A 25,357-nucleotide genomic window follows, 5' to 3' on the forward strand; every position below is an offset into this window, starting at 1 on the left:
TCGGATCCAGTCCTTTGAGGGAATCTGGGGGTTTAGGTCCCTCGCGAAGACAAAGGACTCAAAGCTGATGAAACATATCAGTTCAAGCAATTCTTTTTTTTTTCCTCTCCCAAATTTTTTTTTACCTATTCAGCGTGATTTGCTTTTTGCTGCACTCTGCATAATGACTGATAGATGTTGCTGCATCTTGCAGTTTCCCCAATAGTCCCGTTACAGCGGAGGGGAGGACAGCTTACAGGAGCTGCAGCTCTTCCGTTGCTGTGATTTACCGGGGAAGGAACGGAGACGTCGAGGGAGGCGCCGATGCCGCGAGCGGTGCGGCTGTGCCTCGCGGACGGACAGCGCGAGGACCGCGGGGACCCGGGGACGCGCTGAGGCGACGGCGCAGTCGCGGCTCCAACAGAGGCGCCTCTGTGCGCACAAACCGTCCCTCTGTTCTCCTCCTCCTCCTCCTCCTCCTCCTCCCGTCGGACTGAGCTGAGCACCGCGGCTCCAGCACCTGGAGGGTGTCCCATACTCCCATTTCCTTTCCCGGCAAAAGGAGTTCCCGACCCCCAGCATCGCGGACCGCTGCGGATCCAACTTTGCCGGGCTGCCTCTGCGACCAGGGAGGGATGCGGCGAATAGGAGTCGCTGCGCGCTCCTTCTGCACAAAGTTGGCGATACTGGAAGAGATGCGCGCGCGTGTTCCGGCTCGAGGTGCGCAGCAGAACCCACCGGCTTTTTGTAAAATACTTGACTAATCTCTGGGGGAAGAAGAGAAATAAGAGGAAGACGAGAAAAAACAATAACAACTGCTCTGGCTGGATGTTTGAGTGAACGCGTCGCGCGCCGGGGAATACAAATTGCGCCCGCCGATTTCTTGAACCCTTTTGCTTTTCCGCTTTTTTTTTTTTTTTTCTCGCCTAAAGTGGTTACGGTTTTATTGCTCTTCTTCTGAGTGGACCGGGAGAAGGGAGAGGAGGAGGGGGAGGGGTGGGGGGAGCGGGGGTCATCATGTTCACGAGCCGCTTTTACTCGAGCATCACGCCGACGACGCCGCGCACTGAACCCTGGAAAGGACAGCAGGTGTGAGGCGCGCAACTCCGCTCGCTCCAGGATTACTGCTCCCCCCACCCCCCGCCCCCCAACGCACCTCTCTGGGATCATACGACCTGCCTTCTTCGCGCAAATGGTCCAGCTGGAAGTTGCGCTCCTGCGCCTCTCCCCCAGTCCGCCAGGACCCGCTTAATTCCGCCCTAACAAAGTGGACCGAGTCCGCGGCGCGCGGTGAGTGGCTCCGGAGCGCTCGCTCGCTCTACCCTTATTCCCTGCCATGCGTCACGCGCCTCCTTCCAACTCTATTGTTCGCCGCTTCTCCGTGTCGGCGCCCTTCCATCCTTGCCTCTTATTGCAGCTGCGCGATTATTAATAGAATGCCGCGCTCGCGGGCGCTGCGGATCATCCATGCGATGCTGCTGTTCTCTCTGTTTTGTCTGCGGCGCGTCAGACTGGAGACGCGGATCCACTTTGCGCCGCAGCATCAGCGTCTCGCGTTTGCAGCGAGGGGCGCTTTGATGGCTCACTTCTCGTTCTTCTGGTGTGAGTGGGGCGGGGGGTGTGGGTGGGGGGGTCAGCCATTTGGAAAGAAGCCCAGTCGGGGCTCTCATTAATGACAGGGGCGATTTCACTCTCTCTCTGCAAGGGGGTGGGCTGGCGTGGGGGGGGGGGGGGGGTACCGGATTAGCAGAGGGATGCGCGTCCACGGCTCATCATCCGCCACTGGCTGACCTGCGCTCCGAATCACTGGTTACATGAGCTGAACGCATAACTACCTGTTGGTTGATCCTCAGTGGGTTGTGCCCAACTTGCCTCCACTGGGTAAATAACTGGGAGACCAGTAGCTCAGTTGAATCGATGCATATTCTTATTCAGCAGCCTTGGGAAATCTCTGCCAAAAACACGCGCACGCACACACATACACACACAGGACACGCGTGATGCTGCTCAGATCACGACATAAATCATTGAGGTCTTATGGAGTAAATGTGGTGACACAGTGCATTAGACTAAAATCTTTTAACGACTTGGGGAGAAGGGGAGAAACCATTTCATTATCGACTCTGCATCCTTGATTCGATTCTATAATTAAAGAGATTGCACATTAAATACTCAAAATAGGATGTGCTGTAAAAGATAATGTCCCATGTTTCCAACCAACCGCCCCCCAACCAGCAAAGAATTTTCAGGCGAAATTAAATTGCAGATATTTGGCTTTAATTACAATCCCTGCATCAAAATGCATTAAAACAATCAGAGTGAACAGTCAGATCTGATAAAAGTCCAGAGGTCTCCTGTTTACCTCTCTCAACTGGATGGGGTGGGGGGGAAGGGGGGCATTCCCAGAAAGGCATTTATTTCCCAGGTGTTTCCCTTATGCCAAACAAGACTCACAATTGTAAGACAGAACTGTGTCAAAATGCCAAATAATCCACACCCCAGCATACAAAATAAAGACAAAAAAAGTCTTATTTAAAGATAGGATAATAAAAATGAGTAAAAACAAGGACTCCTTACAAGTAGACAGACCAGCAAAACCTGTAATAACTGCAGAAAAAAAATCATATTTTTCAAAACTAATATTAAACATAATTTTTAATATTTAAATGAAATACATTGATATTTTTAATGTTTCAATTTTAAATGAGAAGTTTGCCATATCAGCCATAAACCCTTTTCTCTCTTTTATTTGGTGCATGCATAATTTCATCCAAATAACTAAGTCCTATTTGACTGTTTTGAGATCACATTATAGAGATAAGATTCGGTGTTCTTATCTGGGGAAAGCGCTGATTGTTCTGGAACTAATTTTCTGCAGTGTTGTAGTAAATTGTATATCCTCCCACCGGGGTGTCATGATGAGTATTTTTAATGGCACATGTTTCAAATGAAGGGCCATGGGAGAGGGAGGCGCCAGGACTGCTGATTCCCGTCCTCCTGTCGGACACGTAGGATCCCCGGGGTGCAGGATGGGCCGTCTCGCTCCAGCCACCTGGCTGCTCCTCCTGGCCCTGACCTCCGCTGTGACCCCGGCCTCCTTGGAGCCCGAGGACTACCCCGCGGACGAGGCCGAGCGCAGCGCCAACAACGACGTCCTTTTCGACGACTACCGCGGCAAGGGCTGCGTGGACGACAGTGGCTTCGTGTACAAACTTGGGGAGCGCTTCTTCCCCGGCCACTCGAACTGCCCCTGCATCTGCACCGAGGACGGGCCCGTGTGCGACCAGCCCGAGTGCCCCAAAATACACCCCAAGTGCACCAAGGTGGAGCACAACGGCTGCTGCCCCGAGTGCAAGGAGGTCAGGAACTTCTGCGAGTACCGGGGCAAGACGTATAAAGTCCTGGAAGAGTTTAAGGTAGGAACCGAACCGTGCCGATGGTCTGAAACCATGGATACCAGCGATCAATACATTCACCAGCAGCATACTCATGACATCAATACATTCACATGAACAGTTTTGCTCAACAGATCACATCGGTAATGATGGAGAGGTCTCATTAGAGGAGCAGCTCTTATTAGTACCTGTAATGGGGAAATGTGCTCATTAATAACGCTGTCCATTAGCAGAGAGCTCAATTACAGTAATGTGACTGCAGCTGAATCAAGTTTTTCCTCGTCTAAATGTGTGTTTTCGTAATTCGGGGTCAACGCATTCGACTGGGATTACGTTACATTGCACAAATTAAATCTGTGTTATACTGCCATTTGTATTATGAAGCCGTTATGGTGTATGACCATATTGGGGTACAAGATAAGAGTGTAGTTTGTGTTCGCTGAGCGCAAGTGAAACTGTCAAGATGAAAGAATGGAAATTAAAGTGTTTCTTTTTCGGTACCTGATTGTTAAATTTACAGTGATATCACAGGTTCCATTTCTGAGGTTCATCTTTCACTCGCCGCCCGCCGAAATAGGACCGAAACGCGGTCGTGACGTTTCGCCCCGCTGCGGTTGGCCCACTTCATCTCTTTCGCCTCATTGGAAGAATATTGATTTCTGATTGATTTTCCGCAGTCTCCTGATGAACGTTCAGCTCCCCTGAATCGATGTCACGATCATGATGACCCCATTGAGATACAATGTTTGGGGAATTGTGGGTGTGCGCCTATTGAGTGTTTACTCACTGTGGAAGTGGAGATCAAGAGGCCGATTGAGAGGAAAGTTGGGTAGCTGGTTTTTAAAGTTGAGATGGAAAGTGAGCTTGTATATTCTCCCCATGTTCACATGGGTTTCCTCCAACAGTCCAAACATGTGCTTCATGCAATAGTGACTCCAAATTGCTTTTACTCTGAGTGTGTATGTGTGTGTGATTGCCCTTTGATGGACTAGGGTCCCCGTCCAGGGTGTTACCATGGTATTGAACGAGTGGTTAGAGATAACACAATGTGACAAAAAATTTCTTATGTCGGTTTTTTTTCCCGCTTTCCATTCAGTTTTGTTCAACTGAACACACACACACACACACATTTTCTGAACCGCTTGTCCCATACGGGGTCACGGGGAACCGGAGCCCACCCGGCAACACAGGGCGTAAGGCCGGAGGGGGAGGGGACACACCCAGGACGGGACGCCAGTCCGTCGCAAGGCACCCCAAGCGGGACTCGAACCCCAAACTCAACTGAACATACTTTTGGTATTAGTTTGTACTATATGTCAGATTTTAGAAAAAATATTTCACATTCATGGAATTAGCAAATTTTGGCACGGGCTTCCATGCACCAAATATTCCAGTACCTTTTAGGATCTGACGCTTTCTAGAATGTGTTAGTATTTTTTGGAATGTTCTGGTTCTGGTGCCTTCTAGAATCTTCCAATGGCTGTAAAGTACCAAACTAAAATTAACACTAGAAGAAGTAGTCGTATTTTTGAAATCAGTAAACTTTAACAAATCATAATCAAGGCAAAAATCGACATAACTAAGGACTTTGAAAATTTTTGTTGCACTGTGGATAGATGGAATGGAAGATTATTAAATTATTAAACGTTTCCAGCTGAAATGCTATCTTGAAGCTGTCTTTGCTGCTGTTTTTGTGGATTTTGATTGGCTGACGGCGCATCAAGGCTCAGTCAGCATAAAGCCACTGGGGTACAGCCCTCAAGGGCAACGGTTTGGCCAACGGCACAAACAGCTAATAATGGGCCAAGGTGTCGTTTCCAATAGCAAGAATGAAAACAAAGTGTCAGTTACACCGAAAGCTTTTCGGTAACTCAACTGCATGCAATATCAATGAACAAGTCTTTAATTTGAGAGATAATAACGGCATCTCCGTGATGTCGAGGTGAACTTTTTAGTATCAGTCACGTTTATTTATTTACCTGACACTTTTTATCCGAGACAGCTTAAAATGTTAGGTTAGTACCTTAGTGCCTAATAACGGTTTATGCGTTTATAGAGCTGCGTAATTTTTACTGCATCAATTCAGGATTAAGTACTGTGATCAAGGGTACTGTAATGGGAGTGGGGATGGGCCCAGGGCTTTTGATTGCGAGATGATTGCTATAACCACTACGCCACCCGCTGTCCCTTCGCAGAGTCAGTTAGCACATTTCTGCCTCCGTCATCACGGTACCATTATTTGATGGAAGAGACCTTCAGGCCATCACTTACTGTCCACTGTACTTACTTGTGATCAATATCACCTGTATTGTGCTCCAAGGGATGCTGCGTAAGTGATCTGACCTGTGACGCCATCCTGTTCGATTTCACATGTGTCAGCATGTATTTTGATTGAAGTTCAAGCCCAAGCAGGTTATTGATTTCATGGTGGTGTCAAGAAAACCAATCATACACTTAAAAAGAAAAGATCTTAATACCTGGATGGGTGCGCTGGTGCCGGACAGAGTGCGCACGACGGAAGCCTTAATTCCATAAACCAAGGCACCTCTCTTGACCTGCCGCGCCAAAATGTTGCCTTGCTTTGTTAGACTGTTGCTACAACTTTAACATTTTCAGCAGCTGTGTCAAATAGTTCAGGATTTTATTATCCAAAGTGCATTTATTCATTTAGCTGACTCTTTTCTCCAAAGTGACTTACAATGTTAAGGCACCTGCGATTATTTACCCATTTATACAGCTGGGTATTTTTTGCTGCAGCAATTTAAGTACCTTGCTCAAGGATACTACAGCTGGAGGCTGGAGGGGGGAATTGGACCTGCAACCTTGGGATTCAGACGCAGTGGCTCTAACCACTGTGCTTCCAACTGCTCCTAAATAAATGATAAGTTGAATAAATTATAAGGTTAACATTATTTTTGCCTATACATTATATCATAATTACATAATTTATCCTCATCATTTATTTGAATAATAATAAAATCATTGCAGCTCTGTTTGATATAGGGACACAGCTGTTTTGTAACCAACATTACTGCCGAATTATGTTGGTCCAATGGCCAGAGCTACCGAAAAAGTGCAGCCTTCGGAATCACAGCCACGTGAAGCTAAAATGTGGTGCATGAGTACTTTTTCAGGTACTTTTTCTCTCTGCTGCCCACGGAGCATGTAGGGGTAGTGAGTTCATCCTCTCAGATCGAGCAGAGAGCCAGCACAGAGGTTAAAATTTCCATGCCAAGTGGTGCACTCAGTGTTCGTGTACCTTTTCTCTCCCTCTAATATGACCTCGTTGAGCGAGATTAAACGCTTGAATCCTGTGCTGGACACACACCGTCATGTAATGCGTGTATAATGCAATGCACGGTGAACCTACTGAGGGATTTGGGCTGCAGGTGGCATTGCGGTTAGAGCTGTCACTTTGCAATCCCAGCTTTCAAACCCACCTCCTGCTGTCTTACCCGTGACTGAGGCACTTACCCTGGACAGACACAGTAAAAATCACCCTGCTGCAAAAAAACATCATTGCTAGTAGCTTAGTGTACAAACATCACATTGTAAGCTGCCTTGGAGAAAAATGAATAAATAATAATTAGGTTGAAATCTGTGTTTTCAAATGTGGTATTTAAATCTAACCAAATAGTTTAAGGTACTTTTTAAGGCACTTTTAAAAGCGCTGCCATCAGTAAATCAGGAAGACCTGCTCAGTTTTGACTTGTGTATACCCCGTTTTCTCAAAAATTACAAACAATCAATGCAGCTTGTTTCGTAATCACATCAGCAGCGTTTTCCACGGGCCCCTGCAATGGAATGCCATGTTGATATTTTATCTTGTGCAGGTTGCAGCCGTAATTTCATCATCCCGTGCTGCGGAAGTAATTGGTTTACATCTCACTTGGGATTATTATTACAGCTGCCATGCTCACTTTTTTTTTTTTAAATCGAGAGACTTCTGCCTTTTTTTTTTTTTTTAACATATTCTGCTCGTTAATTCAAGCACTCGGAAGATGTCATTTCCAAAGACCTGCACTTATGCAGATTGATGGTTCGGTTAGTTCTTCACGTCTTTTGGTTTTCGTTAGTGATTTCATGTGTATTTGAATACAGTTTTAGCAATTTACTCCCACAGTGATGTATACGTGAGGTGTAGGTAGCAGTTGAAACCGTGTCCGCTGAATATTTAGATGTGGCCTAGGAAGGGTGCTTCTCGGACCAGCGTCGGTGGGGTTTTGCTAACTCTGACCCATCTGCATCTGCAGCCCCAGCTGTCATTGACTGGCCCACTAAAAGCATCTGCTGCAATCAATAGGAAAAATGAGATTATTGAGAGCATTGATTTTTCCTCATCGACTCAAAGATACATACCTCGGTAACACAAGGGCCCAGCGTTAATATTCATCAATGGCACATGGTTTATAAAGATGTTATGAAGTCTTATGGATTCCCTTTTATCTGCAGTCCTACCCAGTTATTTCTGGGAAGAGGGCACTGTTGATTAAGGGGAACAATTGTGTAGTGGAGCGGTTAAAGAAATAGCAGGGTGCCGTTGAAAAGAAAGGAAAGAGTCTCGAGAGAACCTCCACCTTGAATAAGATACATAACCCGAGCTTCATCACATGAATATGCATTTATTATTATTATTATTATTATTATTATTATTATTATTATTATTATTACTACTACTACAGCGGTAGCAGGCAGCATAGTGTTTACAGCTGCTGTATTTGGGTCCAAAGGTCACAGGTTTGAATCACAAATCCCGCTGTACTGCCCTTGAGGGACTTACCCTACGTTACTCCAGTAAAAGTTTCCCAGCTCTATATATGGGTAAATCATGGTGAATGGCCTCACACTGTACACTTCTTGAAAAATATCAGATATCAGATGTGTAATTATTGTCCTTTATTTAGATGACACATTTGTCCGAGACAATTTACCATGTTAGCGCTGTATATGAATGGGTAAATATGAACTGTAATGAAGGGGGGCATGGTGGTGCAGTGGGTTGGGCTGGTTCCTGCTCTGCAGTGGGTCTGGGGTTCAAGTCCCGCTTGGGGTGCCTTGCGACGGACTGACGTCCCATCCTAGGTGTGTCCCCTCCAGCCTTACACCCTGTGTTGCCGGGTTAGGCTCCGGCTCCCCGTGACCCTGTATGGGACTAGCGGTTCAGATGGTATGTGTACTGTAATAAGGTATTAAGGCCACTAAAAACAGTCTGTTCTCAAAGTGGAAACAAATAATCCATTGATTCATACTTAAACGAAAAGGTGACTAATCAAAAGCAAGAAATTTATCACAAGGTCATACTACTTCAGCATGTTTGATTAATTGTATAATAATATATAATGGCGGTTATAAACTATTATATCGCTATAATATGTACGAGATATAATCATTTAAAAATGTAATAATTTTTTGGTGGGATGGACTAATTGTAGGGGGTGTTGCCACCTGTGATCAAGAGATAAATCTTTAAAAGCTACGCCTGTAACCCGTCTCGGTCGCGGTGGGAAGCCCACGGTACTGTCCTGCGAAGCCACTCGACTGATTCCGACACACCTCCCTGCGGAGAGAGACGATGCTGGTGATGAGCGATTGGGTCCATCAGCTGAGCGCTTCACCCCCCCAGACTACCGTGCCGCTCCGCTCCGAGTCCCCCCCGAGGAGGAGCGTTTCTGCCGGGGTGAAGTCTTACTGTGGTTCGTCTACTGCTGCCAACGAGCAGACTGCAGAAACACGTGTTATAATTTTACTGCATAGCCGATGGTTTGCCGATCCAAAAGCAAATTATAAATGAATGCATCTGTTGGTAAAATAGATATGAATGAATAAATGAATATTAGTTATATGAGATATTAGTATATAATCGTATATTATATAACTATATATACATCTATATTAATCAGGCCACTTAGTAAGACAAGCACTCTATAATTTCAAAGTGAAAAGATCGTAAGAAATTTTAATAATTTAAAATAAAAAACAATAGAAATGAATGCACAAGTGTATATAGAATATATAGTACATTATAGTATATATAATGTGTCTATAGAAATACTGCATATGTATGCAGACAAACATACCTTTTTCTGACGCTTTCCTTCAAATTGACTAGCAATGTTATTGTGCCTACAATTTACCCATTTATACAGCTGGGTAATTTTACTGGAGCAACCTAGGTTACCTTGCTCAATGGTGGTACAGCTGGAGGTGGGATTCAAACCTCCAACCTTTTGGGTCCAAAGGCAATAGCGTTAACCACTACACTACCAGCTTCCCCCTCATCTAATAGTTGTAAATTGTCTCAACAAAATCCGGTCAGTTGGAGTTATTGTTCCATTTATACAGCGCTGTTGAGTCGAAGTTGGAAGCAGTAACTGGGTTACTGGAGTCGGAGTCGGTACATTTTCACCGACTCCGACTACATGTACCGTATATGCCGGCGTGTAAGTCGCTCTGGCGTATAAGTCGACCCCCAAATATTAGAGGCGTAATATAGGTTTAGGCCTATATTTTCCGGATAAGTCAACCCCCAAAATAATGCGCAGCTTTTGGGCCGAGGCTGGGCCTGCGGACTCGTACGCTTACGATTTGGGCCTAGGCTAGACAGCAGAAGTCAACAAATAGTCCCGTTTCAGATGAAATTATAAATGTTGATTTACTTACTGTACCCTGTTATATGATAGGTTATCTTATTATTTCATTATACGGTTAATAACCGTGCTGTGGACCCGGAGTCAAAGGGTTTGTGTACCGACTCCACCACCCTGCATTTATACATCAATTCATTCAGTACCGGTTGATTACACTACTTTTACCTGTGAATACACTTGGCCTTTATTCATGTTGCGCAGTCTGCTGTTAATACATGCCAAGAAAGTGACCTTTGGCGCTCGCTCTGTGACACTTCCTTGGGGACAACCGCGCCGCTTCCCGAACGGCTCTGTTTTTACATGTTGGCGCCGCACCTCGGAACTGGGAGAAGCTCAGTGCAGCGAAACAGCGCTGCGTTATTGGCCAAGATCTGCCTCTGCTCATTGTCCACGAGGGCTTTAAACGCAGCTGAGAGGCCTGGGCAGCTACGGATGGGAACCATTGATTTTTTTTAAACTTTTGTCCTCGGGCGGACCTCATGAGAAGTTATTTCCTGTTTTTCTTGGATTTTGCTTTGTATTGGTGTTATGAGAGGGTTACGATGTGATCTGACTTGGGGTCTGACGTTAAGTACCCCACTGGGTAATTGAAATATATTGGTCTGTTTTATACCCTGCCTCTAAGATGACCTCAGTGTGTCTAGTTCATGAGCTGTCAAATTATTTTAATACAGTGCATGTAAATTTTTATTGGATAATTTTGAAGTTGATACGCATGGTTTTTGATTTATAGTCAATATGTGGAATTTTAATTAGGAATTTGTTTTATCCCTTGCTGGGAGTTTATTTTATTATGAATCTGCACATCGTGTCATAGACTTTGCTAGAGTGTATATGATATATTTACATTTGTTCTGTTAGCTGATTTTTTTTTCTCCAAAATAATTTATGATGTTTTCATACTTAAAATTGTTTACTCATTTACACAGTGGGTTGGCACAGCGAGTAGGACTGCTGTCTCACAGTGCCTGGGTGATGCGAGAGGATGTGGGTTTGATCTCCGCTCAGTCTGTGTGGAGTTTGCATGTTCTCCCCGTGTCTGTGCAGATTTCCTCCCACAGTCCAAACACATGCTGTTCAGGTTCCCCCGTAGTGTGTTAGTGACAGAGAGAGTGTGTGTGTTCCATGGATGAATGACGCAGTGTAAGAAGTGTATCTAGCAGTGTAAGTCACCATGGTGAATAAGGTGTGTGGGCTGATAACACTACATAGAGTTCATTGGAAGTCGCTTTGGAGAAAAGCATCTGCTAAGTAAACATTTTATTGGAGCAATTTAAGTTAAGCACTTAGAGTAACAAAGCAGCAGATGAGATTTGAACCTCCAACCTTTCTGGTTGCCTAACCACGACGCTACCAACAGCCCTCCATACAACACTTGTACATTTAGTTCATACTTTTCTATAAGGCTGCATTCAAGCACTTACCCATTTATGCAGCTGGGTCATTTTTACAGTTCCAGTTGACGGTGAGTACCTTGTTCAAGGGTACTACAGCAGGAGGGGGATTTGAACCTACATCCGTTTGGTGCAACGTGAGCAGCCTGAACCACTACCATTAGTGAGTACCTCTAAATGATTTGTGACGTATAAGTGACGTAAGACTGCTCCCTTGTAGCAATTAACTTTACTCTGTGAAGTTTCCAGGCTTTATAATAAACTCCCGTATTTCCATAGTTAATATTTCAGATTTGCAGCTGCAGCCTTGTTGTACCCACGCGGGCGCAGCGCTCGATCAGCTGTGAAGTTCTTTGCGGTGCAGAAACAGAAGTGGGTCCTTTATGAATACATATTAACACTGATTACTCCGTAAAGAGCAGAGTGGGCTGCCAACTCGTTCTCCCCGCTGAACGCGGTACGATTGGCAGCCGGCGGCTCTAAAGTCAAACGGAAGGATGTCTGCTTTCTGAACTATGCTCGTGTGCACGAGGCAGCGCGCGCGCACACACACGGACACACGGGGACGCACACACACCGCGCACACCGCAGGCCCCATTAGGTGGCAATTAACGACTGTTGCCCTCCAATCCTGTCACCCTAACGCAGAAATGACTATTAAAAGCTTTTCAAATTGGATTTCAATCAAGCCTTTCTCACCAGAGGAATAACAGCGCTTTACCGAAGTAAATCCAAACAAACAAGTGAAGTAAGGACGGGCTGCTCCCCGTGCAAAAACTCACTGCGTGCCTGTTTCTCCCGCTGACCTCTGACCCCTGGAACCATGAGAGAAGGTCGCTTTGTGGCTTTTACTGCTACTCTTGCCCCTCCTACGCCTCTCCGTCTTGCATTTTTGAGACGACTAACAAATCTTTTTCTCAGCAGTTGTTAGTTTAGGGACACACGCCCACACATGCCTTTTATGTGTGTCTCATCGCCATGGCGATGTAGCTTGACTCTGCCTCACCTTATAGCTCATTACAGTACAGATCCATCATAATCATTTATCTGTGTGTAATGTAAACATAACACATGCAGCCCATATATAAAATAAAGTGTGTGCTGTGTGGATGGTGAATGGATGTATTATATATTCCAGTGATAACAGTGTGTGACATCAAGATGCAGTCCACTCCTTTTTCCCGCAGAACTGGCCTGGATTCCTTCAGCTGAATAATTTGGGTGAAATTTTCACATCGAGACTCATTTCACATTCATGCTGCAATTTATACATGCCTGTCTAAGAATTCCAGTCGCTCGGGAGACGGGCAGCGCCCTTAAAAATTCATTCAAACGATACCATTTACCACTAAAAAAGTGAAGTCGTAAGAATTCCTCGCACACGTAAAGGCATAAAGCCAAGATGAGAAGCCAGCGCTTCTGTAAAACATATATGCGTTTCCATTTTATTTTGAAGCCATCAGAGGGAAACATTGTATTTTTGAAAATAATCAAAGCCAGTGCTGCTGGGAACCATTCAAACACGTTATGGAGGATCTTTTTCAAACAGAACAGCAAAATGCATTTGAATGCAATCATACATCAAGGACATTCCGAGGCAGTCGTTCCCAGAAACCTTGGAGATAAACGGCGGGAGATAAATTGGAAAAAGCAAACACACCGTTTTCTAACTCCAGATAATTCCGGAACGGGGCCCACGGAGAATAAATGTGGCTGTCGATATGACCACTCGATCTCGCAAAATCGGGATGACAGCACCATTACAAATTAAAGCCTAGTTTTCGCAAGTAAACAACAACACGCAGACATCAGGAATTGGCTCCAGGCGAATGCCACGAGGAAACATTCCGGCCCACGAGTTCTGCGAAAGGACGGAACATTTAGATAGAAAGCTAAAATCACAGTTTTTAGATTTTTATATTTAGCTGAAACTGTCGTACAAGGTAGCTCAAAATGTTGCGTTTGCACGTTAAGCTACCGACAGTGATTTTCCCATTTACACAGCAGGGTAATTTTTACAGTAAAATTAGGGTAAGTAGCATGATCAAGGGTACGAAAGCAGAAGGGGCATTGAACAAACCCGAATCGATCGGTTACAAGGTGGTGCCACCTACTAGTATGCCACCTACTGTCCAGTTTCTGAATAGTTCTTTCTTACTGGTCTCCTGGTTAGTTAGCACGCAGGTGAGTACCGGAAAGCAATTTACATGGTACATTACCGTAGTTTGTAACGCGCTTTTGTATAAAACCTATGGTGAGTGAGGATGAGCTTTTGAAATTGGACAAATATTGAATGCCGTATTATTTTAAAGCCTAGCTACTCTGTATTTTAATATGGTACTCTGAAATGATACACACACACACACTTTCAGAACCGCTTGTCCCATACGGGGTCACGGGGAACCGGAGCCTAACCCGGCAACACAGGGCGGAAGGGACACACCCAGGACAGGACGCCAGTCCATCGTAAGGCACCCCAAGCGGGACTTGAACCCCAGACCCACCGGAGAGCAGGACTGCGGTCCAACCCACTGCGCCACCGCACCCCTCCTGAAATGATACACTGTAGTGTAAAAACAGAAGCCTGTTTCTGAGCAAAAAAAAAATGAATAAGTAGAGTTTGTGCAGCTGTGTCCAAGAATGATCTAATTATTTTGAACGTGAACTTGTTCACTCCATTTCCCAGCAAAACTCCTGATGAATTGAAATGAAAGGTTTATGTCACTGTGAACTGGAGAAGTCTAATTAATGTCTGATGTCTCATGCTTCTCCGGAGCATTTGGAACAACACTAGTAAAAAGGAAAGAAGTTCCATTAACCATCCACTGCTCAGTATTTGAGTTTTACTGTGAAATATTTTTCCATGCACTTGCCAAAGGTTACTCTTTTTTCAAGAGAGTGAAATACACTGATTTACACATTTTTGAACATACAGCCTTTTTTTTTTTGCAAGGGTCAGCTGGTGGTGTGGTGGTGTGGTTGTTGGGGTGGCTGCTGTTGGCTTCATTGGTTGCAGGTTTGACTCCCCCCTCTAGCTGTAGTGCCCTTAAGCAAGGTACTTGCTCTGTGAATTGCTCCAGCTGTGTGACTGGTTTCATAGTTGTCACCTAGTGATGGACTGGCATCCCATCCAGGATGTATCCCCCCTCCCCTTCAGTTTTGTGCCCAGTGTTTCTGGGATGGGCTGCAACCCCTCTCGGAACAGGCATTTTTTGAAATTGGTTGGTTGGCTTTTTGCAATTTATCCAGTTTTCTAAAACATTTTCTCTGCAGTGGAACAAATGTCACTTGTGTTTCCCCTCCAAGCTGATAGGTGGCAGTAAAGAGCACCCAACAAAATAGAAGTACAGTATTGCGCCGCTTAACGACTGACTGCATATACGACAATGGTCCCATTAGATTATAATGGAGCTGAAAAATTGTTATCGACTATCGACATCGTAGCCATCGAAACGTTGTAGCGCAATGTGTTACTCGTGTTCGTGGTGGTGCTGCTGTAAACAAACCTACTGCGCTGCCAGTCGTATAAAAGTATAGCACATACAGTTATGTACAGTACATAATACTTGATAATAATAATAAAAAACACCTATGTGACTGGTTTATGTATTTACTATACTGTACTTTTTATCCTTGTTTTACAGTGTACTCTTTCTAATTATCGAAAAAGTTTACTGTAAAACAGTGTGCTGTGTTATGCCATAAATCTTGTGTTTACCGCATCTCTTGACTGCATCGAGGCTATACCATCTAGGTGTGTATAAGTACACTCTATGATGTTCGCACAACGACAAAATCGCGTAAGGACGCATTTCTCAGAATGTATCCCTGTTGTTAAGCGGTGCATGTCTGTATTGCAGCTACCTTAATACAACTCACTTCTACAGTGTTTACAGGTTGTGCCTTGTGGTCAGTGATCAGTAACACAATGATGATCGTTGCACATGTTTATGGAATAACTGATTAACTGACAATGAAGAGCAGTTTGTGCAAGTGAAAACTTGTTTCACTCACTCACTCACTCACTCACTCACCTTAACCGCTTCTCCAAGTTAGTGTTGCAGTGGCCAAGAGTCTCTCCCAGAGGCTTAGGCACAAGGCTAAGAGTACACCCTGGCTGGGACACCAGCCCATAAACATTTTCATTTTCAGTCATCTTACCTTTGGTTGTAGGTGAAATTTAGTAAATTATTTAAACAAGTAAAGCACTTTTATTAAAGCTATATCCAAGCTTTTTACGAAACCTGTTTTACTCTGACTCAGAGATAAAAATGACACTTACAAACAAAACAAGTTATGAACAGACATCCCTGCTGTGCTCCCGAGTCTAGGAGCCCATATTTGTGCAAATTCTGACTACTGTGGGAACAAAATTAAACCCAACACTAAAATCGGTGAGTCGAGATCCACCCTTCTTGTTTAAACAATCCGCACTGTTCCTCTAACCTGGAGACGCAGAGGCTGAAAGAGTCACATGACGGGATTCAGTGGAGATCAGTGGAGATCCACCTCCACGCTCCGTAGACGCTGTACAGAGTGAATGACGATCGGCCCAAAATAATTGCCATCTTTTATGTGTAAAACATAACTCTGACAAATACAAGCCCTCTGTCTCCGGGAAATCCGACAGTAAGACGTGACATCATCCGTCATTTAGAGGTAATTTGTTAAGTGTGAACTTCTTGTTGCTGTATTCCGATAAGGCTTTTTTTCCTGGCAGCTAATGCAGCTCTGAGCGCAGAATCATCAGAGACCCTGAATTCCCCGCTTCCTTCACTGCGCTTTCCTTCCCACTGTTTATTTTCCTCACATTCTTTGAGTCCTTCTTGATCCTCAGAAGTTACTGTTCCAGCACCCTTGAACATGTCAACAGCTGAAAATGCAGTCGGTTTGCTTAAGGAAGCTTTCTGTGTCTGTGTATGTGTGTGTGTGTGTGTGTGTGTGTGTGTGTGTGTGTGTGTGTGTTTCGTTTTTTTTAATCATGCAACCTGTGTTCATCAAGCACATTCATGAGGTGTTTTTGCTCCTCATCCTTTCATGAACTAGGGAACAAATAGGTTTGGCCTGGTTGCCCTGGTTGGTCACAGTGGTGCCTTGAAGGTTCCTTGTGATTCCTGGGCTGTAAATCTGGACATGGTTTCAAACCCAGCTCAACCCATGTGGCCTTTGAATGTTCTTACTCTGTTTGCATGGGTTTTCTCTCAATGGCAATGGTAAACCCTTTATTTACCGTCTTGTACCGTGAAAACCACGAGTGGTCGCTAAGCATCGGCTTTGACTTGTCGACTTGTCAAAATGGCGGAAATGACTCCAAACCCTCATTTCTGCAGTTTTTTTCTACTTTAATTCCTTATTAAAAGGCTTAAAATGGATTTTCCATGAACTTTTTCGTTTATTTGCAGGGCTAGCAAATGGGTAAAGGTGAACACAGGGCTCTGCGAAGACCGTGTCTTCTCCCCGACTGCAGCTGTGCTTCCTCCAGGTGGTCTCTCCTGACCTTCATGAGCAAACATGCGCTTCTTGAAGATGAAAAAATTGATTAAATATTATATGAAGGGCATGAAGCTATCTTTCATTTGCCGTCAGCTGGCATCGTCATTTGATCTGCACTTAATTTTAAATTAATTCATTAAAGCTTTTATAATTTACTATAGGGGTGGTCAGTATTCTTGAATAAAATATTAAAATAAAGTTGCTAAACCTTAAAAAACTTTTTAAATGAATAAATGACTATGATTTAAACACCTGACTCTACTTACCTACTTGGTTTAACCAGTGCAATTTGGGCTTCACTTATTTTTGCACAAGTACTACTTCCGTGTTTCTACTACACACCTGATTTCCTCTAAAGCAACATATGGAACTGGTCTTTACACACCTATTATGTCACTTGAGAAACACTGATTCTCATTAAATGACCATTCAGGACAAGTGGTTCACATACTTTCAAGCAGCACTGTATGCACTGAGCATTTTTACAAGAGTAAGTTAGTAGGTTAAGTACTTTACACTAGAGTGTTCTAGCAGACTCCCTAAGAGGACTTGATCCAGCAACCTTAATGTTAAAAGGACATACTGTATCTTCAATCACTATCTCCCCTGCCAGGTGCTATCAGAGTAAACACGGTTCATAAAATGTTTCATTACTGAAATTTCCACTATCAGTTGGATGAAAAATGAAGGCAGTTTCGCAACGATGTCACCTGCACCATGGTCGTTTGCACCATAGTCATGGGTTCAAATGTTCTCCCCAATATGTTAGAGCAGCCTAAATATGGACTCTGCAGCATTATTGGCAGTGCCAAGACCTTAGCCAGTGTCAGGAGTCACCACCTCCAGTCCTGGAGTTGGCGGGAGACCAAGTTCAAAAGACCAAGGAGCTGAGTCAGCAAGCTCCACTGTATCTATTTCCATGTTAATGGGTCCCCAGCCACCTCACTGCAGTGTTATTGATAAACAGCGGGTCATGTGCTGAGCTCTCGTGCATGGAGAATGGGCAGAGGAATGGGCCGGCTACTTATTGCGTTCATCTCTGCAATAACAAGAAGCATTATAATAAGAGAAATATCCACGTAACGCACCATAAAGCCTCTCTAAATGGATACTAAAAGTTAAGGTATCCAGTCATATTTCATGTGGTGCTTCAGATGAAAGAAGGTTTGACCAGTTCTTCCAGTTATCAGTCATGTGACTGTTTATATTACTAACTTTCATCATCTGAATTATGCAAATGTATCTCTTCATGTCTTCATAAATTAGATTGTCAGCACAAAGGAACTTCCAGAAGTGGACCCATAATAACATTTTAGACCTTGTGTGACTTCACTGGTCCTCTGTTTTGTTTGGCTCCATGCCAGGTCTCACTCATTGTTGTAAGCAGAATTTTGTCGACGAGCAGCGACATTTTTTAAGATTCAGCCCCTAATTTGACCATTCTATAAAATCTCTCCATCTGGCTTGGTCACTCTTCAAATGTGCTTCTTTGGTATCTTCCTTGCATACACGTCAGCCAATACTTAAGACTCTCTCTTTGTTCTTGGAAACCCCACAGATTAGAAGAATACTCTTAGTGAAGAAGACTTGTAGGCTCTATAGTTCTCTGTAGCACAGCGTTGAATGTTGGCCATATTTTTTAGAAGCTGTTTCTGTTGGCTCCATCCTTGGAAGTGTAATTCACAGGAAACAACTGTTGGCCATATAGATCAGATGAGATGACTGTTGGCTCTACAGACGGCTCTTCAGTTCAGAGGAGATGAGTGCTGGGTCCACTGTTTGCCATGTAGTGCAGAAGACGTAGCCACTGGCCCAACCTTTGGCTATATAGAGATGACTTCAGTGTTTATTGTTGGCTGTATAAGTTCAGAGGAGCTGATTTCTGGTTTTACCTTTGGCTGTAGAGTTCAGAGATGACTGCTGTATCTGCTGTTGGCCGTATAATTTAGAAGAGATAATTGCTGGGCCTGCTGTTGGCCGTAGAGTTCAGAAGAGATGACTACTCGATCTACTTTTGGCCATATAGTTAAAAGGCCATGGCGCTTGGCTCTACAGCCAGCCCTACAGCTCAGAAAAGGTGACTTCTGGCTTTGCCCTTTACCACATAGTTCAGAGGAGATGACTGCTGGCTCTGCTGTTGTCCTCATTGTTTACAAAAGGAGTCTACAGCGTATACTTTTTTCCTGTTTAACAACTTTCAAGCTGACAACTCTTTCTTCTCTGCAGTCCATGAGGGCAACATACGATAGACCAAGAGCCTTGAGTAATTGCCCAGTTACATCATCGGTGAACATGCAGGCAGCCAAGACCAACCAAATAACACAGATGGTTCCATCCAGTGCCCCCACTGCCATTGCAGAGCTTGGCATTGCTACCTCGGCTCTGCGGACATTTTCCCGGCCAGTTTCGCCACACTCGGTGCTGTTGTATCGATGGGGAACTGAGATGATCGCAAGCATTCAAGCTGTAAAGCCCCAAAGAGAGCATATGGAGTCAAATGGCAGGAGGGAGTGGTGAAGGAACATGGTATGATGGTGCAGTAGGTAGTAAGGCATGGTTACACAAATAGCCTTGCAACATAGAAGTCGCTGGTTTGAGCTGTACGCCCTCATAGTGCTGTAGTACCAGTAACCAAGGTATCTACCTTCAACTGTAGCAAATCAGAGTAAAATATACCTCGGTGCATGGATCAAACACTCTACGTCACTTTGAATGCATCAGTTGAGCAAAAATTCTGTAATGGCACAATTTTGTTGTTGTTTCCTTCTTCCCGGAGACGCAAACATGAAGAGATAAAGTAAATATTGATGAGTTGCATTTTTTCTCGGAATCGGCATATTCAGCAGCTGGACCAAGGGAACATCTTCTCTCTGTCACCACATTTGACTCCATAAGCAGAAATCCTGTCTCACAGGTTTGCAAACAGTAGCACAACTGGGCACCGGCTCCTGCTTTGTCTCTCGGGGTCTTAAAGCCGCTCTCATGTTTTTTCTACCTCCCCTCCAGAACACGCTTAGAAAATTCATTTCTGTTTCACATTATAAGAATGACACATGCTTATATACAGTGAGTAAAAAGAGAATGAATTAACTAACAAACAAATTAATGAATTAATTGGTATTGCATTTAAATTTACAATATTTCAACAATTTTACTCCCAAAGTAACAGAAGGGCATCAATGACAGGATGAAGAGCTTTGAACACAAACATAGGATTATCGACACACAGTTTATCTGACACCACCATGTTGGTGGTTCATATCCTTCTAGTAGCTGTCTATTGCTTCTATTTAGTTATTTCCAGTGTTACTGTATTTGCAATTATTTAACCATTTATAAAGCTGGGTAACTCTTTTTTACTGGAGCAATTTTAGGATAAGTTCCTTGCTCAAAGGCACTACAGCCAGAGGTGGGACTTCAACCTGCAACTTTTGGGTCCAAAGGCATCAACTCTAATTTCTATGCTACCATTTATTTTGTAGCTGGTCATTTTTTCCCCCAAAACAACTTACAGTAGTACTTAAAATATTTACATATTTATATAGCAGGGAGAGTTACTGCATGATTTCAGAGTAAATACCTTGTTCAGAGGTAGTACATCAGGAGTGGGAATTGAAACCCAAGTCCTTTGAGTGCAAGACAACGGTTCTCACCACCTGCTGCTACATAATGTATGTGCAGGTGGGTATTTTTTCATAAAGAAACATTACTGATGGTAAATCAGAATGGATTTACATGGTAAAAAAATTGAGAACCCTGGAAATGACTCTGTTCATAGTCACATAGTCCAGGTAGTCCACTGGCCTTCTAGTTGTCTGCTTGTGTTCTGAAGATCCACAGTTCTCATGAGGGTCCACAAATCCTCTACTAGTCTGCTGGTTTTCTAATTATTTCGCCATATTCTAGTTCTCCTGATTGGTCCACGAGTCCTGTACTGCATTTGAGAAACCATTTAATGAAGATGTCAACTCACGTAAAAGCCAAAAAAAAACACCTATGTCCACAATCTGAGGGCTAAAATACCTTGTGAACACAACAATTGTAGCTCTGCTTAAGGTGTTTAAGCTGAGTGTTTCTGGAAACTGTCCAGCTATATTAATGGCTGAAATAGGCAGTGTTTGGCTAGTATGAACAACTAATAACAACGATAAGCCCGTCAAATAATAAGAAATTCATTAGCAATGGATAAAAATAAATTCAAAATGTGATCTGTTTTAATTTCCCTCAAGTTGTGTTATAGCGAAAGACCAACATCAGAGGTCAAGACGAGAATAGTGCCACCTGCAGATCTCCTGAAGTCAAGGATCCCCCGCAAGGAGCACTGCGCAGCGAGACCAGATCCTCCGCCCCTTGTCCCACCAGCAGGGATACACAACAGCTGGCTGCGGATACAACTTGAGCAGCTAATTTTATGATAATGCGAGTGGTCCTGCGGGACGAGTGTTCCCACGGCGACCGGCAGCGTCGACTCCTCGACTTCGCTCACGGCTGAACAGTCCGACTTTGAAGTGGGCCAGCGTGCTTGTTTTACAGATCACTGGGCGACATACAATATGTGGTGTATTAATTGAGCACCTCCGAAAAAACACAGCGAGAGTCACGAGACCCACAGCAGCCGCAGACTAGCGGAGATAATTGGCTCGGTTGCAGCTCGCTCACTCCGAAGGCCCTGGGTACATCGGGAGAGCCCGCTATGGCGCTCCCTATGAATAAATGCATGTAATCGTAGAGGCGCGTGTCGACTCATTGATTACCGATGGCACCATCCCCAAGCTCGGGACGACATTGTGAGTTCTGCCACCGAGGAAAGGTGCTCCCTTAGTCAACACCCAGTAGGTGTCCTCATCTCTTACCCAGAATTCATTTCACATGCCAGTGTCAAGGGCGATAGGCAGACCATTAAGGACCTGTTTCATGTCTATGGGTGAAAAGGAAGAAGAAGGGGCTTGATGTTATTCTGCAAAGTGGCGGGGTGGAAGAGTTGTTGTTGTCGTTGATGTTTACGTTGTTGCCGTCAATGTCGTCGTCGTCACTGCTGCTGCTGCTGGTGATGTTGCTGTCGGTGGTGCTGTTGTTGACATTGTTGATGTAGCTGTTCTTCACGTTGATGTCATTAGTGTTGTTGGTGTTAGTGGTGTTGTTGTTTTTGTTGTTGACATTGTTGATGTTGCTGTTGATATTGTAACGGCACTGAGGGGGGCTGGTGTGGATTACTGTCAATAGTTGGTACTGGTATTAGTGTCTATACCAATACATAGTTCTCTGTGCCTTTCTGATTGGCTGTCACATTACTGATGCTCAATCTGCCACTGTGGAATTCTGGGGGGTTTAAGGGGTGACCCCCTAACCATTGTGTTGAGTAGGGGGGCTTGGAGTCACCTGGGGAAACTCGCAAGTATTCAGCAAACTGTCATGTTTGCTATGTGTTGTTGTCATCAAGTTGTCAAGACTGCTATTAGAAAGACATGTGTGTTTAATGAAGAGCATTTTTCCAGAACTTTGTCTCCAGTAGCTCCATGGGGGGGGATGCTACAGTATTATTGTTCACAGTGATGTTGTTAGTGCTGTTGTTTTTATTGCTGATGATGATGCTTCTGTTAATTCTGTCGATGTTGTTGTTGGCCCTGTTGATGTTGTTGCTGTCGTTGTTGCTGATGTTTTTATTACAGGTTTGTGCCGAATGAAGATATCAAATGTAGGGTTTCTTTACCGCGGTAGAGCTGAATTAGTAGGGTTTCCATCATGAGAAAGAAATCCGGAGCTCCTCAAGTTGCGGAAGAAGGGCCTTTTGAGGTTTTAATTGCCTGTTGCGACTCGCGCGTCGCCACACACATTATTGTCACAGTTCAAACGGCGTGTGAGCGAGGACCATTAATAATGAATTGCATCAGGAACGAGTGCGCCACCCACTTGCCGAGTGCTTCTGCGGCAGGTCAGCATGGGATTCTGAGCCGGTGTTTGTCAACAAAAACAGGCGTATTCCAAAGTTATGAAACCATGAGTCTGGGAACGTCTCTCTCACACACACACACACACACACACACACACACACATTCACTCTCTCTCTCTCTCTCACTTTCTCTCTCTGCCAGTTCAATTTAGTGTGCTTTATTGGCATGACACATTGCATACACTTGCCGTGTTGCCAAAGCAGTAGCTGAACAATTCCATGAACAAGAATAACAAAATGAATGAATTAAAATAAATACATTGATTGTCTGATTAATACAGTGAAGAACTAAATAAAAAGAAATTAATAGTCTATCAAGCTGATACCTCAACTCGTGTGTGTGTGTGTGTGAGTGAGTGCAGTTATTCCTCTTCTGTCCTTTTATGACAGTATTTATAAATATGAATACCGGTTATAAATATAACATTTTATAATATATATTATAAAAAGTATTTTTCTCTGATTGTTTGGGTTTATTGCAGCTGGTTAAGAGACTCTCTCTCTCTCTCTCTCTCTCTCTCTCTCTCTCTCTCTCCCCCTCACTCGTTCACCCTCCAGCCCTCACCCTGCGAATGGTGCCGCTGCGAGCCCAACAACGAGGTGCACTGCGTGGTGGCCGACTGCGCCGTCCCCGAATGCGTCAACCCCGTCTACGAGCCGGAGCAGTGCTGCCCCATCTGCAAAAACGGTGAGGAAGCTGTCCCCGATGAGGGGAGGTCGGGGTGGGTGGATGAATTGGGTTGCCCAGTGAGAGTCACCACTACAATCTTCAGCTGGATCTTCTCATTGGAAATGAACAGGCCTTCAGCCTCCCTCACTGATGTAGCCAGGGCTCTTGCAGGAACCCACTCAGACTAAGCGCTGTGCTCCAGGGTGCTCCAGGGTGCACCCCCCCCCCCCCCCCCCTTCTCCTGGGAGTCGGGCCTTCTCGAACAAATCCAGTCCCTTCACCACTAAGCTTCCAGCTCTTTTACTGACAAAAATAAAATTTGAAAAAAAAAGGTTTGGTAACAGTGTTGCTCTGCATCCATGGAAACATCTGCAAGTTTCAGTCTTATGAGAAAGAATATGAGAAAGTGCCAAAGCTTCCTTACAATCAAAGGACCAGGGTTCAAATCCTGTCTACTGCTGTCGTCCCCTTGATCAAAGTGCTTGCCTTCAACTGATACAGTAAAAATTACCCAGCTGTATACAAGGGTCAATCACTGTAAGTAGCTTAGCGTGAAAACCTAACAATGTAAGTCACCTCGGACAAAAGGCTCAAATAAATAAATAAATGTAAATGATGATGCAGAAACATTGTGGAGAGAATCATCAGACAAATAATAGTTAGAAAAGTGCATTTGGAACAAGCCTTTTTTCTGGTGCTCTGTTCATTATTGAGGGTAAGTTAATATCTCGAGCCAGAAGTTGCTGAATACAGTCAGGCCCGTTTATACATCAAAGCAGAACGGCTTGTCAGACCTGTTAAAGATGAATATTATTATTTTTCGCTGAAGCAATTTAATTTAATTTAATTGCCACCATCCTTAATTAGGACAGGCCTAAAAAAGTGTAAATTGCAGATTTTCTGGCCAAAAGTAATGTTCCTTGCATGTACTCTTTAGAGTCATTTACAATGTTTTACCCATTTATACATGTGGGTAGAGCAAGTTCAGCTCCAATTACTACGCCACCTGCTGGCCTCTGAGAATTGCTAATGGATTTGTCTGGGGCAGGAATTAGTGTTGTTGTCAGTGCTGTGCAATCAAAGGTCCTGGGTTCAAATCCCACCTCCTGGTGTTGTACCGTTGATCAACATACTTACTCTGAACTGATACAGTCAGAATCACCCTGGGGTATAAATGGGTAAATCACTGTAAGTAGCTTAGTGTAGAAGAAACCTCAACAGTGTAAGTCATAAATGGTAAATAAGTCAGATCAATTACTTTTCACCACCCCTTAGATTAAAGCTCTGGTATTAAAAAAAGGAATGGAAAAGGTAAATGTCTTTGCTGCTCAGCGATGAAACTTTCATGCTGGACTAAATTATCACAGACGTGTCCTGAATAAGGGTTGCTGCCAGCGGTCTGGCCAGAGAATCCCACTCACCGCCCACACGGCCCGAACCGGTTTCACGGCCCTGCTTGGTGGCCCCTCTTGTTTGTTTTTATTTTCTATCGCTATTGCGATTCTTCCAATAACGCCGAGTGTTGTCCACAAGGACGCTCACTTTAAAAGCGCCGCTGACTCTCCTAATGGCTCCAGTATTTGACGGAGGGGTCTTTTCATGAGCGACCGATGTCATCCGCTGTGAAACAGCAGACCCGCTCATTTTGTCTGTGCAGCATAAGAAACGCAACATTACTCATCGCCAAGGAAATTGGATTATAAATAACAATGAGCTTATATACAACATACAGCTGGAGTTCGGGTTTAAACTTTTTACAAGAGGACAGAAAGAAAATACACTGGCGCCTCGGCTTATGAGCACAGCAGGAGTCGAAAGTCTGTTCACAA

General features: G+C 44.3%; 1 protein-coding gene across 1 annotated transcript in view; it reads left to right on the forward strand.

The window, feature by feature from the left end:
* Positions 1–201: 201 nt before the first annotated feature.
* The window catches only part of vwc2l (von Willebrand factor C domain containing 2 like), a 33,138-nt gene continuing 7,982 nt past the window's right edge, over positions 202–25,357 (forward strand). The window contains exons 1-3 of the mRNA XM_018743081.2: positions 202–1,269; positions 2,933–3,395; positions 23,417–23,546. Coding sequence (XP_018598597.1) covers positions 2,937–3,395; positions 23,417–23,546 — 589 coding nt within the window. The 5' untranslated portion in view covers positions 202–1,269; positions 2,933–2,936. The remainder of the gene's footprint in view (positions 1,270–2,932; positions 3,396–23,416; positions 23,547–25,357) is intronic.

The sequence above is a fragment of the Scleropages formosus genome, chromosome 14, assembly GCF_900964775.1.
Source record: "Scleropages formosus chromosome 14, fSclFor1.1, whole genome shotgun sequence".
Lineage (NCBI taxonomy): Eukaryota > Metazoa > Chordata > Actinopteri > Osteoglossiformes > Osteoglossidae > Scleropages > Scleropages formosus.